Below are 15,910 nucleotides of genomic sequence, written 5' to 3' on the forward strand. Positions count from 1 at the left end.
GAACAATTTGGATGCCCTGGAGGGAACAGGGAGCTGGCTGCAAGCACCACAGAGCATCCACAGGGAAAAACCAGACCCCCCAATCTGTTCCATCTCAAGTGCCATGGTTTCCACCCTTCCCCTTTCCTCCATCCTTCAAATCAAGTTCAATATCCCCAGCTTCCCAAGCATTAAAATTTACAAATCCTTCCCGGCTGGGCTGTGCCTGTAAATGTCAGGAGATCTGGCACTGGGCGAGGCTCGGATGAGCCGGAGTCTAAAGCCGGGCTTTGTCCAGACCTCATCCGTGCCCACCGGGAACAAGGCCCAGGGCTGGGAGAGTGTCCCTTGTGAAGGGCTTGTTCCTCCTGGCAGCAGAGCCAAACATTAAATACTGGCAAAATCCAGCCTGGAAATCTATTACAAAATCAAAGTAAACCCCAACATTTAGTCCATGCACTAAAGTTATCCGTGAATAAACAGCTGAGGTGCCTTGGATATTCTTCCCGTCCCTTGCTCTCATGCCTTCCCTATTAATTAGTGCCAGGGAATGTGTTCCTGTCATTAAAACCTGTTTTCCACAGAGAAAAAAGAGCAGACTCTCATTTCATCTTTGGTATCTCAGGTAAGGACAGGGACTGGGTTTATCTCCACCCTCCCACCACCAACAGCTCCAGGGAAGGGTTTAGGAGATGCTCCCTCGCCAGTAAAAACATTCCAAGTTCCTCAGCTCCAAAGGCACCTTCGCCAAATTAATTCTCTTTACGCAGTCCTGCCAAGGTCAGGTTCATTCCTAATGTTCCTCAATGTTCTCCCTGGTCTTCCCAGCAGGGACATAAATCATGGCCAGTGGTGGCACCCTGGAAAGTTGAAGTCACCCTGGCAGGACAGGAGAGGGGTCAAACCCCAGCCCGAAGCATCCCAGGGAGCAAATCCCAGACTCCTTGCACAAGCTCCGAGAGCCACGTTGGAGCTTTTGGCTAAAAACCCAAGGAATCTTGGAAAAGCTGCACCAAATCCCCCCCACAAGCCAGCATGAGCTCTAAGCCCAGGCAAGCTCCAGCTCAAATCCTCTCCCCGAGATGGGATAACCTCGCTCCCTTCTCCCAGACATTCCCACCCAACAGGAGCCCTGAGGAGCTGCATGCAGTGTGCTGATCCCTGCCTCCATTACAGACATTACATTCCCTGGACCCTTGGGAAGCATCAATGAACATTCCAATCTCCCTTTTTCTCCCCTCAGGAGGAACACCCAGAACCCTAAAATGTGGCAGTTCTGCTTTCAGGGGTGGCTGGAGCCATTTTAGCAGGATTAGGAAATTTTGTTTTTTGGACTTTATCTTTGCAAGTCCCCCCGTGTGGCCGAGGCTTTCCCTCTGCTCCTGCTCTGGGGGCCAGGACCAGGAGCCCCGAGGGGCTGAGTTTACCCAGGCCTGGCTTTGTCAAGCTCCCCACCAGCAAAGCCAGCTCGTTATTCCAGCACACAGGGAGCTTTTCCAGCCCTTCCATCCCTGCCCGGCCGAGGACTGCGCCACCGTTTCCCACCATCCATGCAGCAGCACTCAGAGCACCAAGGCTCACACCCGCCCCTGCTCCAGACTAATTAAGATGGATGTTAATTGTCCCCAGTGCTCATTACCCAAGAGAAAACCCATTAGCGGCTCTGATGGAAGAGTTTCCTTGCACTCGCCACCTCCCACGGATGAAAAATGCTGGATTCCTGCTTTTCACAGTGAGAGACAACTCAGGAATCATGGAATGGGTTGGGTTGGAAGGGACCTTAAATCCCACCCAGTGCCACCCCCTGCCATGGTCAGGGACACCTCCCACTGTCCCAGGCTGCTCCCAGCCCTGTCCAGCCTGGCCTTGGGCACTGCCCGGGATCCAGGGGCAGCCACAGCTGCTCTGGGCACCCTGTGCCAGGGCCTGCCCACCCTCCCAGGGAACAATTCCTGCCCAATCTCCCATCCAGTCCTGCCCTCTGACAGTGGAAGCCATTCCCTGTGTCCTGTCCCTCCATCCCTTGTCCCCAGTCCCTCTCCAGCTCTCCTGGAGCCCCTTTGGGCCCTGGCAGGGGCTCTGAGCTGTCCCTGGAGCCTTCTCTTCTCCAGTCCCAATCCCACTGTTTTTATCACTGATGAAGATATTAAACTGGTGCTGGTCCCATTTATCCATAAAAAATGGTTAAAATAGGGAAAATTAGATTTTTGACCCAAACTATCCCACCCTCAGCCACCTGCTGCCTCAGTTTCCCCTCCCATTCCTTCCCTGTGGGCCGTGCTGTTTGGATGGGGAAATTTCTTTCTGCTAATGAGACGATCCCTGAATATCACAGGCAATCAGGAAGGAAAACGTCGGGATGGGGAAAAGTAAAAATAAACCCGGCTATAAATAACCCCCTTCCGGCAGCGCCGGTGGCACGACGTGGTGAAGCCCCTTCCCAGGGACACGCAGCTGCTCCCAGACGTGCAGGGAAATGGAGATTTCTGCAGCAACTACAAGGAATTGCTGGGATTTTGCGGGAAAAACGGCCTCGAGTGGCCACTTGTGGGCTCCCAGAAGAAAAGTGGCCTTTTCCACACACAGAAAGTCCTGCCCCAGGAATGGGCACAGGGAGGGTGAGGAAATCCTGATATCCTGGGTTTGTAGCCACAATCCCCTCCTCAGGCAGCTGGGAATGATTTTCCCCCACTCCAAGCAAAGCCTGGATTGAAGTTATTCCCATGAACCAGCGAGGAAAACTTGGGTCCCTTTGGGAAAGTCCTGTTGGAAGAGCAATGCTCCCCCAGTGCCACCTCCTGGACCATTCCCAGTATCCTGGACCATTCCGTCCCAGCCTCATTCCCTACAACACCCCAGCAGCAGCTCTCACGGCAGAAAAGTCCCCAGGGCTGTCATATCCCTTAGGAAAATCCTGAAATGTGGATGGGAGGGAAACCTCCGTGTGGCGAGAAGGCTTTTCTCCACAGGAGGTGGCCAGAGACTTCCCAAAAAATGTTCAGCCATGGATAGACCAGACAAGGAGTGCCAGCACAAGAGCAAGGAAGCCTCCTTGGATACTGGGATTAGATGAGACATAAGGAAAAGTTTTCCACAGTGAGGGTGGGCAGGCCCTGGCACAGGGTGCCCAGAGCAGCTCTGGCTGCCCCTGGATCCCTGGAAGGGTCCAAGGAAGTTTGGACAGGGCTGGGAGCAGCCTGGGACAGTGGAAGATGTCTCTGCCCATGGCAGGTGGTGGGACAGGATGAGCTTTAAGTTCCCTTCCAACCCAAACTATTCCAAAATCCTATGACTCCTGTGCTGTCACAGAACACAGAACAGAGCCCTGCAAGAAACTTCAAAGCAGGAAAATTGTGTCTGGAAGTTACCTCCAGGCTATGGGATATGTACTCACACAGTCCTGGGCTTCCCAAAAATCCTCCGAGACTGAGCTGAGCCCCACTGGTTTTCCTGCACCCCCAGAAATCCCAGCAGGAGAAATCAAACGGGTTTCCAGTTGTATTTGTAAAATTCTCATGGCATCATGGAGTGGTTTGGGTTGGAAGGGCTCTTAAAGCCCATCCCATTCCAGGTGGAAGGGACACAATCCACCATCCCAGGCTGCTCCCAGCCCTGTCCAGCCTGGTCTTGGACACTGTCAGGGATCCAGGGGCAGCCACAGCTGCTCTGGGCACCCTGTGCCAGGGCCTGCCCACCCTGCCAGGGAACAATTCCTGATTCCCAATATCCCATCCATCCCTGCTGTCCTTTGGTTTAAAGCTGATGTTGGTTCAACTTTCGAAGGATTCAGATGAAAGTGAGTTGTAGGAACAAACAAATGATGTCTGGAAATGTGAGCCTGGGTTGCATTTTGGGCAATTTAATAAATTTTGACCTTAAAAAACAGGACCAAGTGCAGCTGGAAGAGGAACAGGACGAGCAGAGCTCCACGTTCCTCCCATTAATTCACCAGGACGCAGCAGCACACAGACAGATTCTGTGCAACTGTCAAAAATGGCATCTTTCTGCTTTTACAGAAAGACCCATTAGAATAGAAAATGGAAGAGAAAACATTCCATGGCTCGGAAAAAATATCGAAAGGTAATCAAGGGCTACGTTTCCCAGGTTTTGCTATTGAATAGAGCTGAAAAGCCGAGCAAAGGGGGGCTGCAACGGGAGCGCGGGACGGAGACGCCGCCTTTTCCTTTGGGAACGCGGCGTAACACACGGATGGGGGCTCTGACTCATCCATCAATGCGTGTGTTTGCACACTTTTCCAAAAGCTTTTGGCCTGGAGCTACCCAATAGATGGAAATGCTGCGGAATTTTCCCCAGATGGCTCATTTTGGGGCCTGAATAAAAGGCATCGCTTTTCCAGGCGCCAGCTGGGGAGAGCCGGCCCCGCTTTGGAGTCACCCTGACCCCGGAGGATGAAACTCCCAAGGAAAACACAATCCATGAACCCACCGGAGCAGGGAGCAAGGGATGAGGGAACCCCAAGGAATTTGGGGTGAAATCCTTTTGTTTTGGACAAAGAGGGAGCAGAGCACCTGCAGAGCCACCCCGTCTGGGATCAGGGAGGTGCCGCTGTCAAGGGAAAATTAGGGACATTAGGGAAAGATGATGCAATATTTCATCACCGATGGCTGTTGGAAGCGGTGCCATTCCATTGCTTTTTGAAATGCTGCCAGGAGGAAAATTCAGCCTCACCTTGGGGAAACTTCTCTGGGACAAAATAACCCAGGGTGGGATGAAAAGCAGGACCATGTCCAGTCCCATGGCTGAAAGCATGGTCTGGAGTAAAGGAAATAATGGAATTCCCTGGAATAAATCTATTTCCCATGACAACAGCTGCTCTGGGAGCAGTTGCAGCTTCTTTGCCTCCAGGCCAGGTGGAGTTTTTGCCCAACCAAGCGTGGATTACACTGGGAGACTCAGTGTGGCATTCCCATTGGGAATTTGGGTGAGGGCAGGTATTTGGGAATGCCTTGAGACCAAGAAAGCTGTGGAGGTGTTGTGTGGTCTGGGAGCTCCCAAATCCAGCTTGTTCCCATGAAAGCTGCAAGGAGCCTCCCTCCTAAAGGGGTCCAGAAGAGCTGGAGAGGGACTGGGGACAAGGGATGGAGGGACAGGACACAGGGAATGGCTTCCACTGCCAGAGAGCAGGGCTGGATGGGATATTGGGAAGGAATTGTTCCCTGGGAGGGTGGGCAGGCCCTGGCACAGGGTGCCCAGAACAGCTGTGGCTGCCCCTGGATCCCTGGCAGTGCCCAAGGCCAGGCTGGAATAACCTGGGATGGTGGAAGGTGTCGCTGCCCATGGCAGGGCAGGGACTGGATGGGCTTTCAGGTAGGTCACTCCCAACCCAAGCCAAACCATTCCATGATTCCAAGACACTGGAATAAAACATGACCCTGGATAAAACAAACCATTCCTGTCCGGAGCTCCCCTCCTGCTCTAGAATGACCTGCCTGGACAGACCTTTGGATTTGCTGTGTCCTTCCCACCAGAAACCACAGCACATGGAGAACATGGATACAGCATATGGAGAACGTGGACACAGCACATGGAGAACGTGGACACAGCACATGGAGAACACGGACACGGCACATGGAGAACACGGACACGGCACATGGAGAACACGGACACGGCACATGGAGAACACGGACACGGCACATGGAGAACGTGGACACGGCACATGGAGAACACGGACACGGCACATGGAGAACACGGACACGGCACATGGAGAACACGGACACGGCACATGGAGAACACGGACACGGCACATGGAGAACACGGACACGGCACATGGAGAACGTGGACACAGCACATGGAGAACACGGACACAGCACATGGTGAACACGGACACGGCACATGGAGAACACGGACACAGCACATGGTGAACACGGACACAGCACATGGTGAACACGGACACAGAACATGGAGAACACGGACACAGAACATGGAGAACACGGACATGGCACATGGAGAACACGGACACGGAACATGGAGAACACGGACACAGAACATGGAGAACACTCATTCCTTAGGGCAGGAAACTCAACCCAACCACACCGTTGGACGGGAGGGAAAAAACAACAGGGAAAAAAACCGAATTTTTGGGCAGGGAAAACAAATTTTCGGACAGAAAAAAATGACTCCGACCTGGTGATGATGGCGAGGTGGGGAGGGCTCATGCAGGCCCCCATGAAGAGCACCACGTTCTCGTGGCGGGTCTGCCGGTAGGCCATGACCTCCCTCTTGAAGGCCTTGAGCTGGTCCTCGTTGTCGCGCTCGATGTCGATGAGGCGGATGGCCACCTCCCCGTGCCAGCGCCCGTGGAACACCTGCCCGAAGCGGCCCTTGCCGATGAGCTCGCCGATCTCCAGCTGCTCGAAGGGGATGTCCCACTCCTGCAGGAAGATGCTGGTCTGGCTGGCCTTGCGCGGGAAGTTGCGCGCCGAGAGCAGCGAGAGGTTCATCTCCTCGAAGTCGTCCTCGGACTCCTGCACCTCCTCGGCGCCTTCCTCGTTCTGGGGTGGGAAAAGGGCGTCAGGAACAACGGAATTGTGAAAAAAAACCCCACCAATCCGGCTCCTGCTCGCTCAGACCCGGAGGAACCAGGCAGGTGCCTCCCAAAGTGACCCCGTTCTACACAAAGTTGGCAGAGTCTCAGATTTCCATAGAATCGTGGAATCCTTTAGGTTGGAAAAGCTCTCTGGGACTGATCCCAACCCTTCCCCAGCATGGCCCAGGCCACCACTAACCCATGTCCCCAAGTGCCACATCCACAGGGCTTTAAATCCCTCCGGAGATGGGGGCTCCACCACTTCCCTGTGGAGCCATTTATTTACCCTGGGATTAAATTTAAGACTGTGACCCAGCAGAGATTTAATTATTTTGTCTTAAAACAGTTTCATCCTCCCCTGGCTGGGCTGTGCTCTGTTAATTCCCATTATTCCCAGACCCCTTGATGGTCCATTTAGACTTCCTACAGGATTTACAACACCCTTCAAAAGCTCCATCCTCATCTTCCCTCTCCCCCGCTTCCCTTCCCGGCATTTTTAATGCATCCTAAAAACATCTCATTGAATTCCAAACTGGAAGCCCAGGAGGGTCCCTCTCCACAGGGCGGGGACACGGATGCCTGGACTTTAATTCAATTATCAGCAATTCCACTGCACAGATGGGAAACGTCTCCATTTCCTAGGAAATGTGCCCCAAGATATCCCTAAAACCAAGGCCCATTAAGCACAGGAGCCGTCTCACCTCCGAGGTGGGCTCCACTTCAATTTGAAGCAATGGGTTTCCTTCCAGGCTGTTAAAAGAATTATGGAATTATCACCATGGAAAAACACCGGGATCTGGGGAGCCGTCCCTCTTCCTGCCCCAGGGATAAAGGGATCGGAGGGGAGAGGGTGTCACTAATCCGGGAAAGGGACGGATTTACCCCCCACAGACTCTGACCACACTCGGGGCGTTTCCAGGGATTTCTAAGGTTTTTTCACAACCAGCACCAGCTAAAGCAGAAGTGCAGAAGGAAAGAAAAGGAGGTTTTGAATGATTTTGGAGAAGTGGAGGGTTCAAAGATCCTCTCCCTGCAGTAAAGCACCCAAATCTGACTGGGTCTCCAGTTCTCCTCCTCCCCTCTTCACTCAGCACCTCCCAGCCCCAGGTCCATGAGCAGGGTCTCGCTGCCCCTGACAATTAACAGGGATTAATTAATTAGGGCAATTCTGAATGAGGGATCAGCTGGAACAGCTCAGGTGGTTTCAAACATCATAGAAACGTATTCTAAATTATTATTATTAATCACATAAATAACAAAATCCCTTCCCAGGGGAATTCTGCTCCCCAGGCCTCTCAGACGTGGTGATCCTGTGAGTCCTATCCCATTCCATGGCCACTAACGACTATAAATCCCAGGATCCCAGAAAAAGGAGTCAATCCTGGTATCTTGAGCAGCTTGGGAAGCCCAGGTGGCTGCAAAACATCTCCATGGATGGGTGGTTTGCAGAAGCAGCCGCTCCTCATCGCTATCCCAGGCACGAATTCCTGTCTCCCAAGGATCCAGAGATGTTTATCCAGAGATCCCTGCCCAGCCAAGCCTGGGATGGCTCCCATGGGATGTTTTCAATGGGGGGACACAGAGGGAATCACAGATTTTGGATACTGAAAGGTGCTACCCCCAAAATCCCATGTCTTGACACTTTCCTTTAGACAGGGGGAAAAAAAAAGGCTTTGACTTCACCATTTTTCCATGACTTCCCAAGGGACAGCAGTTCCATCCTTTGCCCCACTGGATCCCCAGTGTAATTTGGAGAGTGTGGATGAGCCCACCACAAACTGGGGCCAGACTTGATCCCTTAAACCCCTGGTTTATGAAATCCTTCCAAAACAGCCTTTAGAGAAAGGATTAGGAAGGAATTAGGATTCCACAGCAGTGGAATGTCGCTGCTGGAGCATCCAGGACATCAAGGAATGACGGATTCAGGCTCGACCTGCTGGGGAGGGATGGTTCTAGCACTGATGGGATGCTGCTTTTACCAACTTTCAGCCCAAAGTTTATTTGGCTCGAAAATATTGGAAGTGGTAAAGTTATCCTGGTCATCTGCTTTTAATTTAATTATTATTTAATTATTCCCTTCGGCCTTTTGGACTGAAATCCTGGGTTTTTTTTCTTTTCCTAGCAGTGAAGAGCTGTGGGTTATAAACAAACCCCCTGCCCCTCTTCTCTGGGGTCTCACCAGGACCACCTGAGCCCCCGGTGCCAGGGGAGCACCCATGGGTGCCTGAGGATTTGGGGGAGGGGAAGGGGAGTCACTCACATGGGGTTGGAGGTGACAGGGTGCAGGACGACCTGCGGGGCTCGGGTCGGCGTCTCAGGCACCACGTCTGGGAACGAGAGAGGAGTCAGAGAGCCCCGGGGGCACCCAGGGAACCAAACCCCACCTCACCCCCAGGTCTGTGACAGCCTGGGTAGGGCTGGGGGGCACCCAGGGCCACCCAGCCCTGCAGCATCAACAGGCTGTGAGGAGAAATCCCACCCACACCCCTGGCACAAATCCAGGGGTTTGGAGAGCTGGCCGTGCACCCATCCCCTCCAGGAGAAATCCCAGCACCCCAGGAAAAAACTTCCGAAGAGCCTTACCTGGGAAAATGAACTGCTGCTTGTATTTGTAGTAATGGGAGGCTGGAAAAGAGGAAAAAAGGTTCAACGTTGACCTGTGGAGCTGGAAAAGCTCCAACCTGTGCCCAGTTCCTCACCAGGAAACCTCAACCCCAACCCCTCAAGTGTGATCCAACCTCTCCCACTTCCATATATGGAATATTCCATATTCCAAATTGGCACGTGGGATGCCCAGGTCAAAAAATATAGACTTTTACTGGATTATAACTTGATTTTTTTTCCCCCCACTTCTACTCTCCTGCACCATTTGGAGAGTGTTGATGCCATCCATGACATCACTGGTGGGGTTTGGACTCCAGTTTGCCAGCAGGGTTTGAGTGCTGGCCCTCAAGCGGAATTTGGGAACCTCTTGGCGTCATGGAGATGCCAAGTGATGGGTTTGGAACTGCTGCCCATTTGGGCCACATTCCACCCTCTTTTCCCTTGCTCTGGAGCCGTGTCCTTCCTGGAAGGAGTCCTGGGAGCCACTGAACAAAGCCAGAGCTCGGAGAGGCTCTGGGTGTTGGGAACATCCGCTGGCTCCCACCTCCAGCCCAAGGACTGATCCGATCCCTCGGGCAGGCAGGTCAGGGGTGTGAGGGGCTCGGAGCTGCTGAGGCCACCAGAGCCTGGCAGCAGCTCAGAATCACCTTCTTATCTCCCAGACCCCAAGGCCATCCCTCAGCTTCCCCTTCCTGGCTTGGAGACCCCAGGGCCCGACCTCAGCCCTGCAGCGGGACCTGAGCCAACATCAAAGGAGCCTGGGAGGTAATTCCAGCAGGAGAGGGTCACTGTGTCACAGCTCCCAGGCTCAGATCCTAATCCCTGAGATGCCCACCTTGATGGGATAAACCACAGAGAACTTCCCAGCTGGGGACATGAAAGCAGGGCAAGGCCTGCCTGGGAGCCCATTCTGCTCCTCACGGGAATAAAACAGGGAGCAAACAGCCCCCGGAGCTGCCAGGGTCTGATCCTGCCCTGCCCCATCCCTGCCACCAGGAATGGGATCCAGGTCCCCAAAAGGGGGTGAAATGCATGTTTTCTGCTTTAAACCACAAGAAATAATGTCCCCAAAAAGCCCACAGGGAGGTGTCTGCTCCACGAGTGACCCATGGTGGGGTCACCCAAGGGATCCCCAGGACCAGGCAGGGTCCAGGGCTGGCCCAGCAGGTGGGTTGGGATGCTGAGGCACCGGGATGCTCCGGCTCTGGAAGAGCTCCTTGCATGGGGTCACAGCAGCACGGAATCCACGCCGTGTCCTCCCGGATCTTGGAGGCTCCAGGGGCTGTGCCTGGTGGAATCCTGACCCTGTGGATGGGTCACACCTCTCCTGGAAGCGCTCAGACCTTTCTCCCAGCTCCTCTCCTCTCTTCCTCGTGCCATTCCAGGATCCTGCCTGAATCCCAGGTGCTCCAAAGGGCGACCACCTCCCCGGGCACATGGGGGCACAGTGGGTGGTTGATGGCTGGGGGGTTTCCCAGCTTTTGGAAGTGTTTGTTGTTGTGGCAATGGATTCTGCCAGGCAACCTCCTCCTCCTGCAAGCCTGATATTTTTGGGCCTTAGAGATTTGAGCCTGCTGGTAGCTCCTAACTCCTTTCCCAAGGGAAAACTTTCTTAGGAGAGCTTCTTCCCAAAACAATCTTGGCAAAACATCCATCCTTTCCCAAAACAATCTTTCTCCAGGTGGCGTGTTGCTTTTCTGCTTCTCAGAGAAAAACATTTTGGCCGTTTCTCTAGTGTGACCAATGGCATTGGGCAGGTGTCAGTCCTGTTCACCAATTGTGTTAAATCTGTATTGGAACACCTTATAAAATTAGAAAATTGAAGGGTTTTTGTGCCTTTTGCCTTCTGAAATATTTGGAGTCTTTCATCTTTTGTTTGTGTCCTACAGCGACATCCTCTTCCTCTCTGAGTGAAGGCTTGTCTGGATGGGAGCCCCACAGAGGAGCACGAGGATTCTGCCTGGCTCCTCGGGAGAAGCCACCCTGATCTTCCTTCCGACCCCACCAGTCCATTAATCCTGGGATTTTGGGGGTGCAGGAGAGACCCCAATCTCCCAGCTGCGTCAGCAAGGAGGTCTTGGATCAAGCAGGGCCACCAGGACAGCCAGGAGTGCCTCAGAGAGATCTCCTCTCCCCTCACCAGCTGTTTTTTGGGAGCAGACACATTTCCAGCAGTGATGCTGAGCCCTTCCTTCCTAGAAGGGACCTTTCCTGGAGCAGCAGGACATCCCAAAGGAGAGCAGACACGCTGGGACAGGCTTTGCCCCATCCTCAGCCCAGGAGGAGCTTTTTGGGCCATCCTCCATCACTGCAGTGTCCTGCAGCCACCACAGCCTCCCTGCCTCTCCCAGCACCCCTGAGGAGACGGAGCAGAAGGATCCCAGCTCCGGATTCCGTGGGACAGGCCACGTCAGACAACCCCAGGATCACCTGTCACATGTCCTGCCAGCCTGTCGTGGACCCAGCACCCCAAAAACATGGGGGGGTCACCTCAATTTGCCCTCACAGAGGGATCAGCCCCTGGTTTCCATCTACACCTGAGGTGAAATGCCATGGAAAATCTATTCCTGGAAAGGTTCTGTAGCCTCAAGAGCAGCAGAATTTGGGCTGGCTGCAACCTTGGAGGATTCCAAGACTGGATCAAGCCTTGAGCTCTGACCCTTCCTCAAGCAGGAGGTTTGGCCAGAGACCCCCAACCCAAACTATCCTAAACTCCTCTCCCAATTTCTCCCTCCACCTTCTCCCCACCCCCGTGTCAGTCCAGGAAGGGAATGAGCTGGAACTGACCCCCAGGCCAAGGACACCCGGGACACACCCCAGGGCAGGGGTGGCCGTACCTGGCAGGTTGAACTGCTTCTGCTGGCGCGGGCACTGCGGGGAGGGGTGCAGCGGGGACGGGGGGGTGGCGCTGGGCGGCAGCGGCGGCGCCGGCGACGACGGCGTGGACGATGTGGTGGACGAGGGGTTGCTGCTGGAGTCCGGCTGGTAGGGCACCGGGATGTGGTCCTGGGGGGAAGGGAGGAGCGGTGAGAGCGGCGCCGGCCGGTGCCACCCCGAGGGGCAAAGGGGACAAGTGACAGCTGCATCCTCCCACCGGTCTCTTCCGGAAAACAGCCAGAGCTCCGGAGCTCTTCCCAAGGCTGTTTGCATTCCCTGGGGCCATCTCCCACCATAAACTGGCTCCCTTCCCACCCTCACCCCCGGCTGAGGGTTCCTCAGATCTCCTGGCTCACCACGGCCACCAAGGACAGAACTGGGGCCGCCACCCTGGGGCTTGGTCCTTGGGGACAACCAGGTCCTGGAAGTTCCTGCTGAGCTCCTTGAGGGCCTGGCAGGGAGCAGAGGGGTCTGGGAGGAGCAGCCAATGCAGCCCAAGACATTCCTCACCATTCCTTGACTCTTCCCAGTCAAGGCCGGCGATTTTGGGATGGGTGGGAAGGGAGCAGCAAGAGCCAGCAGGCAGGAAAAGCCGCTTGGATATCTTGGATCCGAAAAGGAAAATCGAGGCCAGAATTTCCCCCCTCACTGCCCAACTTGGAGCCACTGAACAGAATCTGAGCAGTGCTGAGCACTCCCATCCCCACAGAATTAAAAAATCTCTGTGAGCCTCCCCAGCAGGCAATTCTGTCCTAATTAATTAATTCTTAAATGAGCTGGGCTTTCCAGGAAACCCATAGTGGTCATCATTCCATGCTCAACAATCTTGATCAGGTAAATTCTTTTTGAAGCACCCAGTGAAGGCCACAACAATAGGGGACATTGGAATTAGATGAGGGAGTTCAGGGGAATTTCACGGGGGGTTGGAATTAGAGGAATTTAAGGTCTCTTCCAACCCAGGCCATTCCATGATTTCATTCAGGATACCTTTAAAGAAATACTTCTAGAAACACCAAAGTAAGAAGGGGCCCCTGCTGGAATAAGAATATTTAGAGGGGGAATTTCAGCCTGAACTGGAGTGCTCAGGACAAAAGCACCACCCCAAAACAACAAAACACAAGCAGATCCCTACACCCAGAAATTCCTAAACAGATTTAGGTTTAAAATCGGCGTCTCCAGGAGCATCTGGGTACCCAGGCTTTTCCCAGAGCCAGAAGATGCTGTGGGCTGAAGGAGCTCAGCCAGGCTTTGGGGATTCAGGGTTTTGTGGATTCATTCCCCATCACATCAGTGATATCCCTCTCTTTGAGCACCTCAAGCCTGCCAAGCCCTCACCCTGCCCTTCCTCCAAGGAATTTTCCACTGGAAGCCAACAGGCTTTAAATTCCATCAGAACCAAGCCTGAGATGGGTTTATTGTATCAACGCAGAACAGGAGTGAGCCAGGTGCTCTCTCAGGTCTGGCTTGAGCAGCTTCGCCAGCAACAATCAAATTCCAGGCTTGTTTTATTTGCAACAATAAAATTGTTATTTACTGAAGCCTCTGCGGGGAGCAGAGACCTCAAACCACCCCAAATTCAGCTTGGACCTGGAGACTGAGAGGCCACAGAGGAGCAGGACTGGGACAGCAGAAGGGCTGATCCCATTTCATTTTTAAAAGAAATAACTTCATTGGATACATGTCCAGGGCAGGGAACGGGGCTGGGAAGGGGCTGGAGCCCCAGGAGAGGCTGAGGGAGCTGGGAAAGGGGCTCAGCCTGGAGAAAAGGAGGCTCAGGGGGAACCTTGTGGCTCTGCACAGCTCCTGACAGGAGGGGACAGCCGGGGGGGTCGGGCTGTGCTCCCAGGGAACAGGGACAGGAGGAGAGGGAACGGCCTCAGGCTGGGCCAGGGGAGGGGCAGGGTGGATACTGGGAACATTTCTCCATGGAAAGAGCTGTCCAGCCCTGGCACAGCTGCCCAGGGCAGGGCTGGAGTCATTTCACAGCCGTGTGGATGTGGCACTTGGGGACACGGGGCAGTGCTGGCCTTGGCAGTGCTGGGGGAACAATCAAACTCGATTTTCCTGGAAGATCTTTCCCAGCCTGAAGAATCCCATGATTTCCTGCAGAGCTGTGGGTATTTGGGTGCCAGGGCTGCCCAGGGGTGCTCGGGGCTCACCTTGTTGAGTTTGTTGGTTTTGGGGAGCGTCTGGCTGACGTGCAGGTCCGAATACCGCGGGGGCTTCCGCAGGGGGTTGTTGATGTCACAGGGCACCGACTCTGTCCGGACTAACCTTGCTGGATTAAGAAGGGAGAGAGGGAAAAGGGGATGGAGAGGAGGGGAAGAGAGAGGGAAGGACATCAAAGCCGAGCAGGAGCGCTGGGGGTCACCCCGTGCTTGCAAACCACTCTCCAAAGCGATTCCCACCGCACCTCCAGCCGGGGATGGCAGCTCAATTTCGGGATCCTCCTGCACCCCGGCCTCAGCCAACCCCCCCGGGGGGTGAGGAGGCAATCTGGGGGCTCCAGCAGCTGCCACGGCCCCTCCGTGAGCCGGGGCTCAGCCAGCACCGTCCTGATCCTTGCCGCAGCTTTTTGGGGTGAAGGGAAGGAGCCGGCTCAGAGCACCCTCAGCAGGGAGGGGGTTTGGGAGGAAAAGCCAGCCTGAAGGGTGGGTGTTGGAGTCTAGAACATCCCTCTGGCCACACTGGAGGGTTTGGAGACCAGACAGGCAGGTCTGGGATCTGTAAAAGGGTGTCAGCCAGCCGGGCTCAGGAATGGTTTGACTCCAAGGTAATGGATTTAAGAGCTGGGTTTGGGGGGTTTTTTTGGGGGTGGGGAGGTATTTCAGTGATGCTGAGACCACCCCAAAGCCATGCTGCTCCTAAAACACACTGTGGGCAGCTCCAGCTCTCATCACAGCCCTGAATCCCAGTTCCTTCCCGTGCCAGGACCCCGGGATGCTGCTCCCCCGGGCAGGGTTTGGAGCAGCTCCGAGCCCGGGGGGGGCTTCAGCCGCTTCCACCCAAATTTGCTGCAAGCGAGGGCGTGGGGAGGAGGCTGTGAAACCTCTGAGGCACCACCAGCACCATCCTTTTCCCCGGGATTAAACCAAGGAGCGAGTTTGGGGGATATTTAACACAAAGGAACAGCTTTAAGAGCTCAAAATTCAAGGCGAGAGCGATTGGAAGCGTTTCCCTCAGGCAGTCGCGGTCCTCTGGCCAGCAAGGGAGCCAAAATCTGGAAGAAAAGAGGTGGGAAGCGCCGCCCCGCCGTCCTGCAAGGTTCTGCCTGTCTCTCTGCGGATCTCAGGCCGGGCTCTCCCGCAGGAGAGCGGGATAAGGCAGCTCCAAAAGCACCACGAGCATCCGCAGGGCCACGGCCGCGGCCCCGGCGCGGGGACCCCGCATGCACCGGGGGGTTCGGGGTGCCCCGTCCGCCCTGAGCTCTCGACAGAAGCAAAAGGCCAAAACCTGGTTGGACTTACCCCGTGCGGTGGGGAATCTGAAAAGAAAAGGAGGCAGGGGGAGGGTGGGTGGAAGTGGTTTGCAATGCAAATCTGCCTCGCCCCGACCGGCTCGTCTCCCTACAAGCGGAAAAAACGGTGGGTAACATTTCCCCGCAGCGCCCCAGCGGTTCGGGAGCCTCCGTCCCGCCGGGGACCCCGCCTGGGCCCGGCTCCCGAATCGCCCGGGGGGGCTGTTGGAGGTTTTCCCGCTGGCAGCGTCCCCGAGGCGCGGGGCGGGCAGGAGGGGGCCTCACCTCCGCGGTGGATGATCAGCAGGTGACACGGAGGCGCCTCTTTGGTGCATTTGTTGTGGCACTTGAGCCTGGCGGGGCACAGAGAGAAAGGAGTGAGAAGGGAGCGCTGATGGAGGGAGAGACTTTATAGGATAAGGGGGAACTTATTCCCACTGCAGGGC

At 54.9% G+C, this 15,910-nt stretch overlaps 1 protein-coding gene across 1 annotated transcript in view; it reads right to left on the reverse strand.

The window, feature by feature from the left end:
• The window catches only part of KSR2 (kinase suppressor of ras 2), a 75,014-nt gene that overhangs the window by 18,289 nt on the left and 40,815 nt on the right, over window positions 1–15,910 (reverse strand). Inside the window, exons 8-14 of the mRNA XM_063415825.1 lie at window positions 15,750–15,817; window positions 14,167–14,291; window positions 11,968–12,136; window positions 9,110–9,151; window positions 8,787–8,853; window positions 7,228–7,276; window positions 6,124–6,491 (exon numbers count right to left, since the gene is read on the reverse strand). Coding sequence (XP_063271895.1) covers window positions 6,124–6,491; window positions 7,228–7,276; window positions 8,787–8,853; window positions 9,110–9,151; window positions 11,968–12,136; window positions 14,167–14,291; window positions 15,750–15,817 — 888 coding nt within the window. The remainder of the gene's footprint in view (window positions 1–6,123; window positions 6,492–7,227; window positions 7,277–8,786; window positions 8,854–9,109; window positions 9,152–11,967; window positions 12,137–14,166; window positions 14,292–15,749; window positions 15,818–15,910) is intronic.

This window comes from Prinia subflava, chromosome 19 (assembly GCF_021018805.1).
Source record: "Prinia subflava isolate CZ2003 ecotype Zambia chromosome 19, Cam_Psub_1.2, whole genome shotgun sequence".
Lineage (NCBI taxonomy): Eukaryota > Metazoa > Chordata > Aves > Passeriformes > Cisticolidae > Prinia > Prinia subflava.